This window comes from Myiozetetes cayanensis, unplaced genomic scaffold (genome assembly GCF_022539395.1).
Source record: "Myiozetetes cayanensis isolate MyiCay16 unplaced genomic scaffold, myiCay2020 scf6-25, whole genome shotgun sequence".
NCBI classification, from domain to species: domain Eukaryota; kingdom Metazoa; phylum Chordata; class Aves; order Passeriformes; family Tyrannidae; genus Myiozetetes; species Myiozetetes cayanensis.
Window position 1 is genome coordinate 14,240,725 of NW_026087853.1, and position 19,204 is coordinate 14,259,928.

Sequence of the window (19,204 nt, forward strand, 5' to 3'; positions counted from 1 at the left end):
CTCAACAACAAACCAATATTGTCACAAATGCTACAGACTACACATAGAAAGCAGAGCAAGGCTCAGCAGACAGGAGACATACCCATGTGGTGTTAGAAAGCAGGGCAGGAATGATGCATATGACTGCAATAAATATTAATTATTACACATAATATTGTAAAGGAAAAAAATTCTTTGCTGCTTGCCTTCTGCTTTGCTTAGCTTGGCCTCCCCCTCTCCCTCACTTTTTGCATTGTTACTTACATTAAGAAGAGGAATAGAATTTAGGAGGTAGAAGTGAAAGATAATTAGTGCACAGTTCCAGTCAGGAAGCAAAGGAAATCTAAGAAAACATTCGACTTAAACAATGGAATTAAAATGAACCTGTTCTAAACACACAGTAGTCTATATTGTTATTCTTTTGCATTATTACAGTGTTGAAGTATTTTTTTTTTTCAGGAAAAAGATTGGATCCATGCATGCACCTAAATCATGCATTAAAGACTTTGCTGTCTTAAGTATCTTCTAACACTTTTGAAGTTCAAGAAATATATCCTCCATTATTATTCAGCAATAAAAACTCAACAAGCTTTTAAATCACCAATAAATCTGTAATTTTTACCCTTCAGCATTTGAATGTCTTGCTTTGTTTCACTAAAATGAGTTTTCAATGAGTACACTGGGGTCACCTGAAGTGTCATAAAGAGATCTTTGGTTTCACAAAGAAATGTGTCCTACTCAAAGAATCCACTCTGTAGTCTTATTTTTCAGCTTAATATCTATAATGCAGAATAGAACTAGTAGTAATTTTACATTTGCTAAATGTAAAGGAGCAATTATCCTCTGCCCACCCCAACATCTAAACCAAATTAACCTCGCTGAGTACTGCAGCTGATGACACAAATAAGGAGCACATCCATTCCACTGACTCTTACAGGTTAGAGTTTTCTGTGAAGGAATATATAGCCAGACTTGCTTCCTAGGAATCCATCCCCATAGAAAAGGTTACGTAGGAGCCAATCCTCACAAAAGAGGACTCAACCACATAAGCTTAGTATTTGCTTTAGTTAGACAAAGAAAAAGAAATGTTTGACAGTAATGCTGGTAAGGCAAAAAGGCCAGACATTAACAGTCTCATCAGATTAACTGCTCTCAAGAGAGTTTCTCCAAAGAAGTACCCAAAATGCTTCATCTCACAATGCCAAAAACATGGAAGCACTGAAGTTACTCTGAAATTGTTTCCTAGAACCCTAAGAAAACAGTGAGCAAACATACTCAGCTTTATAAAGTACCATGATAAAAACTGATATAGAATACCTCATAATAAATAAATATAAGTAATTGCAGCTATTTTGACTTAACTGCAGCACATTGCTCTTACTATTTTCATAAAACCTTTTCAGTCTGACTCTCTATGCCCATAAATATATATACCTTATATAGTATATATATACTCATATAGTATGGACTTCAATTAAAACTTGTTTTAGGAAATATGAAACAGAGAAAAGGCTTTTGTGCTTCTCCTTTGTGATAATCCTTAGTAAAAACATCCACTGATAATAGCTTATCTTTTCAAAAATCTTACCTAAACATTCTGCTCACTACAAAGGCTCATCACCAACAACCCTGTCAAAATCAACAGAAAGCTTCTTGATGACTTTAGTTCTGATCAGGCCCTCAGAAACCCACTTTTTTCCAAGAGTTTCTGGTTTCAGGCAGGAATTGAACCATGCCACCTGGTGGAAATTTGGGTCAACATAATAAAATCCAAGGGCAGTATGTATTTGTACTTTGACAACAGGAGCAGTGTTTACAAAGTACAACTATTTCACCTTTACCTTCCACCCTTGAAATGGAATTTTTCGTACAGTGAAATGCTCTTCCTTTTCTCTCTGAAACTTGAGTGATGGAAGCTTTTATACTGTACCATAGGAAGCTCTTAAAAGTAACAAAACTTACAAGCATAAAAGAGCTTCGCAGCGTGTGAACCCACCTTTTACCTGCACCCTGAGGAAAAGCCTAACTATCCTCGGTAGAATGACAGTTCCTCACATCCAAAGCAACTGTTCTTTTGTGGGAAGTAATCAGACTTTCCTCCTATGGAAAATCAGATTAAGGTTAGACCTACACCTAGGTGAAGCCAAAGGAAGTTTTTTGGTGGATCCTGCAAGCTGCTAACCACTGGTTGAAGGTAAGGCAGAGGACAGCTCTAGTTCTCTAGTTCTCTCCCTGCTACTAGCAGTGCTCCTTTCGGAAAGCTGCTGCTGGGGAAGGTGCAGCTCATCCTGTAAGATGTCAAATAACAGGGAGTCACTGACAGGTCACAGCATATTTTGTCTCAATAGGAGAGAGAAGCAAGAGGAAGCCATGTGATAGTTTTCTAGGACAGCTTCTTGACACATAAAGCACCCATCTGCAAAGCAGCTTGGCTAACACTGCCATTTGTCTCTCCCACTGCTCACTCCAAATCCTTAATCTCTTCTTCCTCTGTCCTCTCTCATGCCGGGCACATTTGCTTTCACACTTTGAACAATGGTCCCTCCAATGCATCTTGTATTTGTGTGGTGCTGCAGAAGGTAAAGGGAACCTGACTGAAGTGGCAGTCCCAGTGCAACTTTGAGGAAAACTGGAGGAGAAATCTGCTGTGGACAGCTGCCAGTGGAGACACCATTCTCATGAGTCCAAGTTTTTAATAGCTTTCTTGCTTCTTTTCTGCATGTTCTTCACAAGCATTTAATAATCTTCAGATTTCCTGAAAAGGAAATAGGTGGACAGGCAAGCACTCTGTGCTGTCATCCCTTTACCACAAGGTCTAGAGAGGAGAGCCTGCTGGGAGATGACATTAGAACCCAGCAAGTGTCTCAGAAGTAAAACCCACTAATGTCTGTGTTCTTTCACTGGATCAACCTTTTCCCATGTTCCCACCTAAATACACAAGCAATACTCGCCCTAGGAGATATCCTCTGAACCTTGCATGTATGCACCTCCACATCCAAGTGACAGAATTCATTATATCATAGTCAATGTTCACAAAAGTACATTATAAAATGAGATGGGAGTATTTAAAAAACAACTTAATTTAATTATTTAATTTTAAATCAGTATTTTCTAAACACCATATCTGAGACCACAGTAGCAGTGTGCTGTCACTGCATAAACCTGTACTAAGTGACAGTACCTGCCTTAAAGAAACCCCAGTCTAAAAAGTAAAAGCCGAAAAGAGTATGATTCTCTGAGTCTGCTCTAAGTTCCTGTTTTCCACTATTTGTTATTATATGAGGACCTTTCCAACGCTACCTACACTGCTGATGAGCTCAGCCTCCTAGAATGGAAGATGTTTGCAAAGAATACAGCAAGGAGACCTCACTTGTTAAGAGTAACCCAAGTGCTCACTCAATTACATGGTTTGTGCTTTGAAACTAGGAATGATTTTGCTCTACAGAGAAGGAGGGAATGGAATAGAAGAGGGATAAGACAAAGATAAAAAACCAAGCTTACAAAAAAGCCAAAAATAGCCAGGTATCTTTGCTTATTTTCAGTACCAGAAGTAGGATATCATCTTCTACCCTTTAAGACAGATAGCAAAGAACCTGCATTTCTCTATTTTACATATGTGCTTGGCAATGCATACAGAGCTATTAAGGCATGTGAAAGCCAGTCTTCTGAGGATCTGAACTCAACATGTAATCCCTCTTGTCCACTGATCTGCCCATGTCCTCTCCTTCAACATTCATGTTTCAGCTTCTAGTTCCAAACTAATTTTTAAAGTGAAAATCACCTTCTTCCTGGCAAAAAAGTTTACTTCTTTCTCAGTGTTGCAGCTCATCACTGGAGTTAAAAAGGGAGCAAAATTGCCAATGTGCAAAGCAGCTTGTTTTCAAAATATAAAAAAAAAATTCTTTTTTTTTATCTGGCAGTCTGACTATTGAATTATCAAGTTAACACTGTTTATCATTGAATAGTGACACTGTTTTGATCCACATTAAAGAAATAAAAAGGATATCCTGTGAACTATGCTTTTTAAAAGTCCTGTCTGCTCAGCCTTACCTTTCCATAGTAACGGAATGGATGGGTCATCACAACTAGAAGCATAACATTTATTACCATCTTCCAGCTCGTTGACTGTGTCACCATTTCCAACATTCTTGCTTCTAAGGGTGAAGAAATTTTGCATCCTCACATTGTACCTGAAAGTGCAAAGGAAAGATCTGAAAAGGTTGCATTTTGCATTTGTTTGGCAAATTTTTAAGTGTCTGAGAACAGCTTATGCAGGCAAGCAGTAAAGCCGAGATGCATGTTCTCTGACAACTAACGGGATGTGAAGAGAAAGGACATCCAGTTCAGTGGCAAGCTGATAGGAAAGCAAGGACTGCGCCTATCTCTCATGACATACAGCAAACTGCAAAAAGGCACTACAGCAGATTTAGTGAAGGCAAAACACTGGAGCTGTGGATTTTGGAGCCAGGACATTCACTATACAGCAGCTTCTTTCCTCCTGCATCAGCTCGCAATTCCCCTCACTGTTTCTCTCAGTACTGTGTTCCCTTCGTGGGTTCTTGAGCATTTGCAGGACTGCTGACCATACCTTCTAAAGATAGAATATATCTATTTTAGCACTAGGGTGAGATCTAAGAGGGCTGTCAATGAACTCTGCTAAGACTCGATGTAGGAGAAAAGCGAGTTCCAAAAGGGTGATTCGTGAAGGGAAGGCACCGAGGCAGAAGTCAAAGCAACTTGAAATAGTAGGGAGGACTCACAGACACTTGCAGTAACAGTCAGACCTCTGACTCTCCTGTCAGAGGCAGTGACACAACAGAAGAACATGTCAGTATACAAGCTGGTATGAGATGGTCTGAAGATAAATACATGCTTAGCAGTCTGTCTGATGTTCCTTTACCTTGCTTTTCAAGGAGTACAAAATATGTGTAATAGCTGACATGGTGGGTGTGTGCTTACAATCTAGAGTATCTGGTAGACTTTTCATGTAACTTCGTATAAATGACATTTTCGCTCAACATTTTCTGAAAGCTACTTTACCTTTGTGCACTATGAAAAGGATGCATGAAAATATTTGCTGTTGATTGAGCACAAATCTAGAAAGAAACTGAGTAAGCATGAAAAAACAAGTGATCTTACACAGAAACATGACTAGTTGTATTGTCCTCATGCAGGAAGGCCAAGGACAAAACCAGACCAAAAAACGAAGGTCAGTTAACACCTAAAAGGCATACCAAGGAGAAGCACTTACTTCATGATAAGTATGTAGAATAAATACATAACGATGAGTACAAGGCTTTCCCACCTCAAAGAGACAAAAAGAAGTGTTAGAAGGCCATTTAAACACCTGTATGCTTTACAAGTTTTATGTAGGAGTGTACCTTAAACATCTGGTACAAGTCACATTTGTGTACACAAATTTGCATCATTAAGATAAGATGGTGTCTCAGCAGAATGAAGGGGGACACAGACTCTCAAGTTTCAACAAACATGCAAATAAAATGCAATGCATATACTTTGGAAATGTGCTATGCAGACTGAAACTACAGCTACCCTCTGAGGATCATAATATCACGGGCTTCGTGATTTCAGTGCTGGAGCACAGGCCAAGCACTCTGAGAGCACTCTTTCAGAAGATGCTTCTATTTTGGGACACCTAGCATGTCCATAAATGTTAACAGTCAGAACCAGAGCAGAGGCACTTTGGTTACCCTCTCTGCACAGGTGAATCTTTAGGCCTTATGTACAGCCTCTGTACTTTAATGTTTCCAGGTTCTTAACATTTTCTTTTAGTTTTCCCTGATCCTCATAAAAACTAAAACCAAAGAAAATATGTAGGATTTTCTAAGTGTCAAATCCATCTCATACTCTCAGTGTGTAGGAATGAAAGTCAATTACACTGCAACTCTATTTACTGATCAGCCTCATGGCAAATACAGGACTGTATGGAATAATTTACACAACTTACCATTCTATTTTCTCATCATATATGAACTAGAAGAAGAAGAAAAAAGGAAACCCATAAATTGACAATTTCTCTAATCTATCTTGCAAAGGAATCAAATTGTTCAGCAAATATCAGCCATATCTAGCCAAACCTCCTTGCGTTTTGACCCTTTCTAATCAGAACTTCCACTGTATGGATTGTACCCCTCACAAAACACAAACCTTGTGAGAAAGGTTTAGATCCCTGTTGGTGACTGTTGTAAATACCCATTTAGTAAAATGGCACAAGCATGCAGAAGTCAGACAGACATGCTCACACGTACCCACAGGGTGTGCTGTGTAAATGATAGCAAAGTCATTTATTCTGAAAAGACTTAATTCTGGAGTCCTTTTAACAGCTAGACTAGTTTTAGCAGAAAAGGCAGCTATTTTACTTCTGTTCTTGGGCCAAGTGCTTATACACATTTTACTCCACCCTATGTAACTCCTATAACTGAATACACAGCTGGTGATTCATTTTTACTACAAAATACAAACTAAGTGGGTTCTTCCCTGCCTTGACACCAGATAGATTAAATGTGCACATTCAGGAACTACTATACTGCTCTAGATGAACAAAGTGGTATCCCACCTGTGCTCTACTTGGAAAAACTTACCCAGAACCTGTGAAATAAAATTACTTTCTAGAAGCAAGAAACAGCCACCTTCCCTATTTAAAATAGAAGTGTAGCTCAAAATTTTTCAGTTCCACAGCAAGCAGCACCTTAGGTCAGAAGAGAGTACTAATTGCACTGAGTAACAGTAGCCTGCAGAACTTTACAAACAGTAGGTACAAGATAAATGGACACTGATGGACATGATGGACAAATATTCTGTGGGGCTGTATGAAATTTTCACATTTGGACCACACATTGTGGAGCTGAGCCCTCACTTCCAGATGTCACTAGAACTAGCTAGGAAAATAATTGTTTGCCAGCGTGTATCACTGGTTAGCAGGCTGGTCCTCAAAAATGTAAGCAATGAAACACATTAATTGATAAGAGAAGTACTTACAACAATAAGTACGATCACAGATATCGTGTAGTATACAGAATCCCGGAACACAGCCCACTGGGTAAGACAAACCACCTGAAAAATACCACACCTTCAGCCAACAAAGATATTCAAAGACAAAAAAAGGTCCACATCTTGCAATAACTTAGGTGTATGAGCAGAATTATTAGTATTACTGGTAACAATTCTGAAACCAATTGCAGTTTTCTGCTAGCCAGAAGACGTATCAGTCTGTTAGAAAATGGATCTATAACAACCACCAATAACAAAAATCATGCAGAAACTTCCATTAATGAAATACATTTCTTACTAATGATATTTGATTTGTTCATAATTTCAATTGTAAAATACAATTTATTGTACTGCAGCAGATCAATGGTTCGCTCTTCATTGTAACTGTATCTGATATATTGGACTTACTACCTGAAAATTATGACAAAATTTAAACATCTACTGAGTAGATGGAAAAAATCTCATGCTTGTGTCCTAGATTCTTTGATCATCATCAGTACCAGAAAGGATCAGCAGACACCACCGGTCAGTTGACTGCAAACACTTTGTATTGTATGAAGAGGAACCAGTTTTCTCTGCTACATGTTCAGAGTGTTGAAACTACAGGTGAACTTTTTGGAAACATTAGCTATTTGTAAAGCATTTGCAAATTCTAATATTTGACATTTTTCACAATGCCATTTTTGTCTTTGGCCATTTTTTTTTTACATTTCCTCATTAAAATCCCTAAATTTCAAGCAACTGAACTGTATAAAGATAGATATCTTACTAACCTGTCCTGCAAACAATCCACAGACACCAACAATGCAGAGAATGTTGAAAACTGCTGAACCAACAATGGTCCCTACTCCTACATCTCCGTGAGTGATAAATACACCTGCAGAGGGAGCAAAACATACATAATTACCTCTCTCATTTCATTTTAGGTCACTTAGAACATGTACTACTTGAAAAAATTGTTTGAAAGTTTAACCAAAGCAGGTTTCATAATTACTGCTTGCTTTTCTGTGTAATAATTTGTGGTTTTAGTCTAGCTAGCAGCTCCCCAGTTCTGGCTTAAAATATCTACAAATATGCTTTCATTAAAAGTAAATTATTTCCTAGCTAGCTAGTTCAACAGCAAGTTCTCTGTTTCACAGCTTGGTTGTTAGTGGTGCAGTAATCCATTCAAATGAGTACAAAACATGTCCAGTCAGTCACATTAGAAGCATGGAATTTATTTCCAGTATAATAAAGCACAGAAATCTTTCTCCCACGTGAACAATCAGATAATGTTTGCTAAAGTTATATGATTGCTAAAGTGAGCCTTAAAGGCTTACACTCCCTGCTTTCATTAAGTTGGATGTGAGGTTATGATGTATTCCTTTAGACAGTCTTTCCCTAAAGTTTGTAAAAATGTCAATCAGGATAGTAGCAGAAAGACGACAAAGGCTTTGCTAAAGACAGATTTATCTAATTTAAGCCATCATGCTGCTAGAAAGCTACAACCTAGTTGCAAAACCTGGCTGGACAAATCCCATAATTAGCAAGCTGCTATCAGTGGCTACAGGCTGTTCAGAAGGGACAGGTGAGGACAGAGGAGTAGGGGCAGTTGCCTTCTACATCAAGAAATGGATAGACTTTGAAGAGCTGTCTCTGAAGAATACCCACAAATGGGTTGAAAGATTATGAGTAAGAATTAGAGACTGAGCCAACAAAGGGAACCTCATTGTCGGTGTCTACTACAGGTCACCTGGTCAAGGGGGAGCCTATTGACAAAGCCTTCTTGCTCCAGCTACAGGAGGCATCACACTCATAGGCTCTTGTCCCGCTAGGGGAACTTCAACCGTCCAGCATCTCCTGGAAAAGTAGCATGACGAGCTGTCATGTGTCTCCCACAATGTCCTCCTCCCTAAATTGGAGAGATGTGGATTTGATGGGTAGACTGTTTGGTGAATGAGGAATTGGTTGGATGGTTGCATCTAGTGGGTAGTGGTTAACAGCTCAGAGTCCCCACAGACACTGGTGACAAATAATGTCCCCCAGAGGCACATCCTAGGACAAGTACTGTTTAATATCTTTATCAATGACATAGGCATGGGATCGAGTGCATCCTCAGCAAGTCTGCAGTTCAACATCAAGATAAGTGGTGCAGTTGACACATCTGAGGGACAGGACGCCATCCAGAGTGACTTGGGCAAGCTCAGGAAGTGGGCCCATGTGAACCTCATGAGGTTCAACAAGGCCAAGTGCAAGGTCCTGCCTCTCGTTCATGGCAATCCCTAGTACCAAAACAGGCTGGGGGATGAACAGGTTGAGAGCAGCCCTGCTTAGAAGGACTTGGGGGTGCTGGTGGATGAGAGGCTGGACATGAGCTGGCCATGTGCTCTTGCAGCCCAGAAAGCCAAACACATCCCGGGTTACATCAAAAGCAGTGTGGCCAGCAGGTTCAGGGAGGGAATTCTGCCCCTCTACTCTGCTCTTGTGAGGTGCCATCTGGAGTGTTGAGTCCAGCTCTGGGATCCCCAGCACAAGAAGGACATGGACCTGTGGAAGTGAGTCCAGAGGAGGGCCACAAAGATGATCAGGAGTGGAACACCTTTCCTGTGAGGGTAAGTTGAGAGAGCTGAGTTTGTTCAGCCTGGAGAAACAAAGGCTCTGAGGAGACCTTGTTGCTGCCTTTCAATACTTACAGGGATCTTACTAGAAAGATATGAAGAAACTTTTTAGTAGGACCTCTGGAACAATGGGTAATGGGTTTAAATTAAAAGAGGGTAGAGTCAGATTAGATAAAAGGAAGAAATTTTTTACAATGAGAGTGGTGAGATGCTGGCACAGGTTACCCAGTGATGGCCCCACCCCTGGAAACATTCAAGGTCAGGTTGGATGAAGCTCTGAGCAATCTCATCTAGTTGGAGATGTCTCTGCTTACTAGAGGAGGGTTGGACTAGGTGACCTTCAATGGTCCCTTCCAACCCAAACCCTAGAGCTGGAGGCAGTACTCTAGGTGGGGTCTCATGAGAATGGAGTACAGGGGCGAAATCACCTCCCTTGACCTACTGGCCACACTTCTTGTGATGCAGCCCAGGACACAGTTGATATTCTGGGCTGTAAATGCATATTGGACTGCACATTGACAGATCATAATGAGCTTATCATCATCCAACACCCCCAAGTCTTTTTCCTCAGGGCTGCTCTTAATCCATTCCCAAATATATCAAATTATCTCTCAGGGGACTTCAATAAATCTCTTCTTTTACTTCCTGTGTTCAGAATGAGACATTCCTCTCTATATTTTGAGAAGAGACTCACAGTTTCATGAGGTATTTTGAGTAGTTAATTATACCATGAACCACAGACTAGCTGACAGCTGCAATTGCTGATTATAAATTGACAGAAGAATGGTAGCACTTTTGGGTATCTGTGCTTGATCTGCTGCTGATTTCTTAACAGCAAATCTAATAAAAGATTGTGTGTGGGCTCCATACCTATAACAGATGCAAACAGTTCTGGAGTGGAGCTTCCTGCTGCCATGAATGTGGCTCCAGCAACATCTTCACTCAAATGTAGTTTCTGGAAGAAAACAATTGGTAATTTCAACACTGCTACTGTATTTACATTGTGGAGTTCTACAGTTTTGTGTGTAACTGAATAGTCAATTGTGGCTTACATGCAGCTGATCAGAGAAAAGCATTGCTGCAGATTCCAAAAGATTGTAAACATCTCAAATTGTTTTCATTAATTTACTTTTGAAACTCTAAACACAATCATTCAAGAACTAAGGGCAACTCTTGGGGCATCTAAAATTTGAAAATAAAAATCCATACAAGAAAAATATAACCTCTGAGAATAAATCTTACAAACAGCTGGCCTGATTCTGGCTTCACTTTGCAACTCTGTTAATCAAAAGCGAGTCCACTGACACAGATAAAATTAGTCCAATTAGACACAGAGGCCTGTGTATGGTAGACAGATCTATTTTTATGACAGTGTCTCTTAAGCTCTAATAGGATATAGATAACCTGGAGTTCTCAGACCATGCAGAGCTCCACAAGTGGGCTGCATCAATTTAACACCATCCAAAGACCTTTCCCTTAAACTATAAACAGGTTTTATGGAAGAACTTTTTCCTTTTTGAGAGTCTCTAAGCTCATCTTTAGTATGTTATTTTTCCTTCAAGGATAGAAAATTAATTAGTGACTAAAGGAAAAGTATAAAAATCCTGTATTTTTCATAAAATTTGCCTGAAAACATTTTGAGCTGATGACAACAGCATTCTACAGAACTTGACAAAACATAAACACAAATCTGATGTATTACCAGTCACACTGTTGCAGGAGCTCAAAGCTGAGTGTGCTACCTGAACTCTTCTAAGCTGTTTTAATGTTCAGCATAACATGAGACAAGAGGTGAAGATTTTATGAAGGATCAGTAACCAGTAACAGTATAATTTAAATATGGTGTCTAAGGTGTATGCTGAAAAGAGAAGAACTGAAGGGAAAGATCCCTATTGAATATCTCACTATTACTGACCACCTCCCTTATTCTTCTATTTGTTCTTCTACTGATAAGTGTAAGTACATAGCTGTAACAATAACAGGAATTTAGTACATATACCCCTAGGAAAAAAGACTTTTTAACTAGCTACAGGAGTTCTTCAGAAAATGGTCACTCATACTTTTGTTTAAAAACAAAGGAGATGAGATTTTCATTTTGCCCTCAAAAAGGAATCAATATCTACATTTGTATTGTGCATTCATTTCGTAGTAGTTCACCAAAGTATTACTTAACACAACACTTACATGTCAAGTATAAATGCTACCCTGTCCCCATCAAATCACTTAATTAGAATCCAACACGTAATTTTTGCAAAATCTTCTCAAAAATTACATAAAAGCATTACATTTACTTTTTTTTCCTTTGCATATAAAATATGCATTCGCTTTCCATATCAAACCATCACACATTCTCCCTTTTCTCCACTTTATGCCAGGACTGCATACACTTCCTTTCTCTTTGCTGATACAGTGGTGGATGTGCAATTAGATTTGCATAATACATTAATTTGTCTATTTATGATTTCTTTTCACAAGTGACTTTTAATATCAGGAGTACAATAATAAACCCAACTCAGCCATAACCTGTATCTCTCCTAGCTACATGCTTCAGGTATTTTAAGAGTGAGTTTTGCTATCTGATCTCATTAAATCTCTGATTTTTTCTGCTTGAGTGTGGCCACAGAACAAGTGTGCACAGACCACAGGCTCATTTTTTGATGGAAGCTCAAATAATTTGAAAAGGATCAAGGCCAAAAAGTTGACAGGAATGAACTGCAAACAGCAATGACACAAATGTTTGATTCTATAATATTCTCTAAATACATTTCCGAAAGAGTCATGAAGTTCTTCAACATACCTCACAAATTTTCTCTAAGGAGGGAACAAAGAAGTCGTCACATACTATGGCCAAAGCATAGAACATATAAAGAGCCTGTAAAGAAAATATATTCAGAAAATGCTTCAGATTTTTCCTGTACATGAAAAGAGGAAAAAAGGTAATGCTACTTTTATTCAAACTAGCAGAAATCTATAGCTTTATTTTTTATTCAATTCCAAATAAAAATCTCCCTGCATGAAACCAGAATGTAAGATACAGTTTAGAACAAGAATGTTTGTCATATCCTTGAATATGAAAAGTTTGACATAGTTTGACAGAATAGGGTGCCACAACAGACTTTATACAAAGAAAAATAATAGATAAAGCTTATGAAGTTACACAGTCATCTTCTACATTTTCAATTAATTATCAGACCAAGTAATTAAGTAGAAAGTAATACCAGGTTGATTAACTCAGGAAATAATTACAATAATACTCAGGAAATAATTACAGTTTGAAATAAGCAGACCCTGGCCATGGATCACTGCACCAAAACTCCTGGGAATGATCCTGGTGCCCTGCATACATGTGATTCTCCCACTGTCTTATGTGGCTTTATGTGCTGTGACCATGCAGTGGGCCTAATCCTGCTATTGTCCATCAAACACAACTCCTTCTTACTTTACTTTCCCTGAGCTGGGACTGAAAAACTGGAGCCTGGAGACCTTATTTGCTTTGTGTTTTCGACAATAAAATGTAAAACTCAACATGATACTTTCTATATTTCTTCTGAATTGTTTTTAATTATAATACATCTTTTGCAAAGAGGCACAAAAGAAGAGAAGGAGACTCAAGAATCTTTTACACCATCTCAGTGTCAATAATAAAGGAATCCCAAACTCTGCCTGTATAAGATGAAATACAAGCAGAAGTCTGCGATCCATGCTGCCAGGATGAATGAATAGGCACTGCAAATTCAGACTCACATGATTTTCCTAAATAAATCAGTCATAGAATCATTTAGGTTGGAAAAGACTTAAGTCCAAGCTTGGTGAGATGACAGTACTAAGTCCACCACTATACCATGTCTCTAAGGTGTTACCTTTTAAGCATTTGTATTCTACATTTAGACATACATAGAAATACTGAAATCAAAGTATTAGAAACATGTTGATATATACAGAGCTCTACTTAGTAAGGTCTCAATGATTAACACCTTATTAAAAAATAAAAGAACAAAAATAACATAAAAAGAAAACAAAAATTAAGCACAGCAGAGAAAAACTTACAGCAACGATGTGAAGCAGAATTCCTCCTTGCTGGCGTTCTTTATTTGTAAATAGATCTTCAGGAAATTCATGAATGGCTGAAAGGGAAATATAATTTATAAAAAAAAAATTACAGCCTATACAAACAGAAGAGGGGAAAAATAAGGATGCATCTGTAGAAACATATGATCAAACATGAGTATTTCTTCTGGTGTATTACATTAAAGTTTTCCATTTCAGAATTTCTTTTCTTCTCTGTAGAAAAAACAAAGAACTGATATTTAGGTGTTATTATCATCGTTCCAGTGACTTAAACTAACCCTCACTGTACTAAGAGTTTCACATTCTTAAAGCCTTATTTATACTATCATCTCCTCTGTGATAGGCACAGGCACAAAAATTCATCTATTTCTGACTTTAAGTGTGTCTTATCTGAAAAATTATGCAATGGTTGTGACCCTCTATCAATCTCTTAGCTATAAACTGCAGCATTCTGCAGTCTTGAAAATAATTTCACAAAGATTAAAGTGATTCCAAGTACTTTCTAAAGAAAGTCTACTATCTAAATCTGTTGAAGGAAGGAATGAAGCATAAATGGTAGGTGAACAATAGGAACATTCAAAGACATGAGTTTCGGGATTTCTGACTGACAGTGACTGACAAGACAGGCCAGGATAAAGATTTATGATGCCTCAGAAAGGACTCTGGGAAGTTTCAGGGTGTAGAAAAGACGTCTGAAATCACAGAGTCCTACCTCTGAATGAACCATGCCAACTGAACCATAGCACTAAGTGCCACATCCAGTCATTTCTTGAACACTTCCAGGATGGTGACTCCACCATGTCCCCGTGTAGCCCATTCTAATGCTCAACAACTCTCCTAGGGAAGAAATTCTTCCTGGTGTCCAACCCCCACCTGGCTACAACCTTCATTCAGGTAGTTGTAGAGAGCAATAAGGTCTCCCCTGAGCCTCCTTTTCTCCAGGCTAAACACTCCCAACTCCCTCAGCTGCTTCTCACAGGATTTGTGCTCCAGACCCTTCCCCAGCTCCGCTGCCCTTCCCTGGGCACACTCCAGCACCTCAATGTCTTTCTTGTAATGAGAGGCTCAAAACTAAACACAGTACCTGAGGTGCAGGCAGTGCTGAGTACTGGAATCCACTGGAATCCAAATGAACTGAAATCAGTAAATTATTATTTAGAAAGGTATATTCCTTTCTACAAGAAGTTGTAGATGTAGCTTGACAACAAGATAAGCTCCAGAAGGTTCTAACAAACTTACCATAGTATACTGAAATGCAGGGATGGAAACAGAGGGAATATATCATCATCTTCCCCATATTCAAGTCTGCCACATTAAAAAAATTCTTAAGAGTTCAACATATGATATTTATGCCATCCCATTTTCAATGTTAATGCCATATTTTTCTATTTCTTAATATAATTCTGCAAACAATAACCATGAACATAGAAAAAAAGAAATGGAGGTATGGTTGATATTTTTTAGCTACTACAGTTAAAACATGCTTCCCCAACCTTATTTTCAGGAAACGCTGCCCTGCAACTCTTTGAAGATTACACTTTTTAGAGGATCCTAAATTTGAATTACCTGTAATCACTAAACACACTTGAAAATCTTAGCTGCAGTGAGAGGATAATCTAATTTTAAAGACCCAAATGACTTCTCATCTATTCACTCAGTTTTAGATAAATACAAAAATGTCTCTTCTCATCTGTACTACACACACCTACATATATTGCAAATGTCTAGCTTGACAAAGACTTGAACAGTTTCTCCATGTAAAGTTGAATATCCTTAAGCTCTGTTTTTTCCTTAGTGCCTAGTACCATAAATATATTATTTTTGAATTAATAAAGTGGCAACAAGCAGTGTTTAAAACCTTATATACATAATTCATACCTTCCTTCCGAAATTCAAAGTTACCATTTTTTGAAATCTTTATAAATCCTCTTAGTATTTGAGAACCACTATACTTTTGTTAAAACTACCAACACTCTGCAGAATATTTAGCATACAATAGACATTCAGTAGCAATGACTGACTGTAATTCCTTTATTGATTTGCATTAGGCTTTCCATTAAGATCTATTCTTACTATTATATTCTGACTGGAACCAGTATCAGCATGTGGCAGAGCTTTCCTAAGATATAGGTGCATCTTTTCTTTTACATCTCAGACAACAAAAACTATACACAACTGTAGTAAATTTTGCTTGGGTACTCCTGAATCTGATCGTATTCCTAGGGAAATATTCTATTCCTGGTCCTCCTTTTGTCACCACCCAGAAAAATGAAAGCAATAGCGGAAATAAATATATAAACGCATCAGCACAATAGCACAATAATAGCCAATTGCTCACATTCAAGGGAATGCAGAATACTCCAGTGACTAAAGACTATCAGCACAACAGTTTCCAGGACTAGCTTCAAGAAAGTGGTCTGAGCTGCTACAGAACTCCATTGTCTTCAAGGGCCATGATTTGCACTGTAATGAGATTTGTGACCTTACGGAACAGCCTAAGAAAATAGCACTGCCATACAGCTGCAAACCACACTGTAAACAACAGATTTGCCTATCAAGCCAAACAAATTCAAGTAGTCCTAAAATCAAAATACGAGAATAAAACTTCCTCCTTTTTGTTCAGTTTTCATCACTTTTAGCCCCTGACAATAAAAAGGATAGTGGGAATATATATAAACCAGGAGAAAACTGGTTGCATTGTAGTTTTGAGACAGACATTGTGTATTCACAGTTGACATTCTTATAAGTAAGCACCCAAAGCATGTGGTTTCAAACAAATTCTGACTATTAACAACTAATGTTAAAGGAAGTGACTACTAACTAAAAAAGCATTAAGGAAACTTCTCCTTAGGGTGAAAAGACCCAAAGCTGCATCCACAATATGGTTGTTCTTACATCGCTGGCTGAAACCATGCCCACATGGATGTATTCAGAACACATACACTATTTTTCATATTGCATCCCCCAATTTGTCCTCTGTCTCCTCCATTCAAGATGCAGCTGTGAGAACACACATATTCCAGCAATGCAATAGGACAGAAAAGAACAGAGCCCTGGCCCAACTCTCTAGCAATGATAACGGGACCCTGCACATGAGGTAAATCCCATCACATAATCGGATGCAAAGGTTTGCAGCTCCCATCACAGGTGTTCGTGTCAGAAGCACCATCCCCTTAACTGCCCCCATATAGCAGAGGGAATATGTGCCTGTCCCCTAAGCTGGCAAAATGCATGTGCCACCTGGAAAGTATTACCTACCTGGTAATCTCACTCAGTTAACTGTTAAATATTTCACAGTTTAACTCAAATATTAAAATATTTCACAGTACATATATGGTCAAGTCAGAATAAAATGAAGTTTTAAGAAGCATGAAAAAAAATCACTATCTTTCTAATATTTCTAATGGGACTTTACTTATCCAAAGTTAATACCAAATAGGAAATTAGAAGTCCAGGAGATGTCAAAGGTAAGACCCAGAAGATAAAAATGAGCCTAGACATCTGATCACGAACCAAATACAAACCATCTTCCCTGCAAACTATCTTGCTTCAAATATAGTCTGGTGATAATAGTATTAGTAATAAACAAATACACGTAACAAACACCTGCTTATCTCACAGAGGTAATGTTAAATGAATTAACACGAAGACAACTTTTCTCAAAGATAATGCTCCTCTACACAGAACTCATGGCATGCAGTTGTTCTCTCAAAGACACACTACAAAATCTTCTTTAAAAACCAGGGAAATGAAACAATGCTCTGGAGGTTTCTTCCTTAATGAAATGGCTATCTACCAGTGAGTTCTAAGGCACAGTTTGGACTTTTTTGGTATAAACATTTGTTGTCTTTATGGCTTTATTATACAGATAATCACAGGTTTTGTCTGTCATCTGTAAGTTCTGTATACCTCATTTACACGCACTGTTCTTTATTTACTAGCTGTAAATAAAATTATTTCATTATTTTAAACAATTATTTGTTTATCTTACCTACTGCTTTGATAACCTGGTTCCTCAGGAAAAAGTTGTTTGGATTCCCCTGTATCCTAGCTTAGGCCTGGGAATTCAACAACACTGAACTGAGGGGGGCAGTGGTATTCCCTCATGTGTTTAAGCTGACAGAGAGGATATGGCTTTTTCAGAGTTTGAGAGAGCACAGTCTGCCTTCATGGTACAATGTGATTTGTGTGCACAGCAGGGCACTGCTCTACTTCACACAGATATTTTCTCATATATGGGAGACGGAGCTATCTTGCTGCCTGAGTGGGAGCTACATCTCCTTGGTTTCTACCGAAAAGAGACAGAACAGATGGGAGAAGGAGATGAAATGAAGAGCAGTACATCTAATGGGGCTAACCTTTGCCAAAAAAAGGAAGGGAACATACACCGATCATCTTAAAATCAGCTAGAAATACAGAAATATTTATCCTGCTGGTACTGTTGCAAACTCATGGTTCTGCAGCTCATCTTATCTAGCACAGATTTGAGGAGGAAGGGAGGGAACCAGAAAGCCAAGTCTATACTGAAATTGACATAATTCTGCAGCTCGTTCCCTCTCTCCAATCATGAAACAAAAGCAGCTTATCCAGCTACGACTTGGAGGGGACACCACCACCTTTTTCTCTGAGTCACGGACATAAAAAAATCCTTTACTATGGTATGACAGAAAGGATGATTCACCGTTGATAAAAAGCTCTGACTGAGATGACTGTGGCTAAAGAGCACGCCTCAGAACAAAACCTAAGAGCAGCTGCACAGCATAAGCTGTCTGCATGGCTCTGGAGTGAAGTGCTGGCAGGCAGCAGCTGGGGTAACCCCGGCATGCCAGTGACACCTGCCCCGACTTAGGCTGTTACCGGATTTATCCCGGGTGTCGTCAGAGCATTGTTCCCACATGCCCTATCCCTACTGTGACAGGCAGGCTGCCAAAGAAGTTAAAATTCAAAATCTCCTAAGCCTGACAACCATCTCAACTACCACGTGGATCTGTGGTTTTATAACCTGCCTTGACATGTGATTTCTTCACCTTATTAGCAGTTGACTTACTCACAACAAACATGCCAGCTCTTAACACCTGCTAAGCATTCAACTACCTTCAAGCCTACTACAACTCTTAAAATTTTTCCTCAAATGGAAAAGGAATCCACAGCCATTTGAAGGAAGATGTGCAATCAGCTCCTGCCTTAACAGGAAGGGGGTTAGTCAAACATACGCAGAAGCCCACTACCCCTTCTAAGCCTGCATCTTGCTCCTCTGCCCATGCTCCTCTGTCCCTTCAGGATATATTACATTTATAGACTGCAATGCCTACTCCTTTGCCCTGGCTTTCGGGGATTGCTGATCATCAGATGCATCCAGGGTACAGGTGTAAGGGGAAGAAGGACAGACAGAGACAGAATTACATACTTCCACTTTTACCCCCTTAATAACCATATTCACAAGCCAGCTTGAACATTTCAAATTTGTATTATTTGTTTAAGCACTGCAAGCAGCTTTAGTCACCTCTGCACTTGGTGTATTTCAGCTTATATACAACTCCCTTTCCACA

General features: G+C 38.8%; 1 protein-coding gene across 1 annotated transcript in view; it reads right to left on the bottom strand.

Moving 5' to 3' along the window:
- SLC24A4 (solute carrier family 24 member 4) overlaps nt 1–19,204 on the bottom strand; it is a 94,264-nt gene that overhangs the window by 26,108 nt on the left and 48,952 nt on the right. The window contains exons 3-10 of the mRNA XM_050337279.1: nt 13,635–13,711; nt 12,385–12,459; nt 10,458–10,542; nt 7,764–7,867; nt 6,979–7,053; nt 5,948–5,973; nt 5,231–5,284; nt 4,087–4,169 (exon numbers count right to left, since the gene is read on the bottom strand). Coding sequence (XP_050193236.1) covers nt 4,087–4,169; nt 5,231–5,284; nt 5,948–5,973; nt 6,979–7,053; nt 7,764–7,867; nt 10,458–10,542; nt 12,385–12,459; nt 13,635–13,711 — 579 coding nt within the window. The remainder of the gene's footprint in view (nt 1–4,086; nt 4,170–5,230; nt 5,285–5,947; nt 5,974–6,978; nt 7,054–7,763; nt 7,868–10,457; nt 10,543–12,384; nt 12,460–13,634; nt 13,712–19,204) is intronic.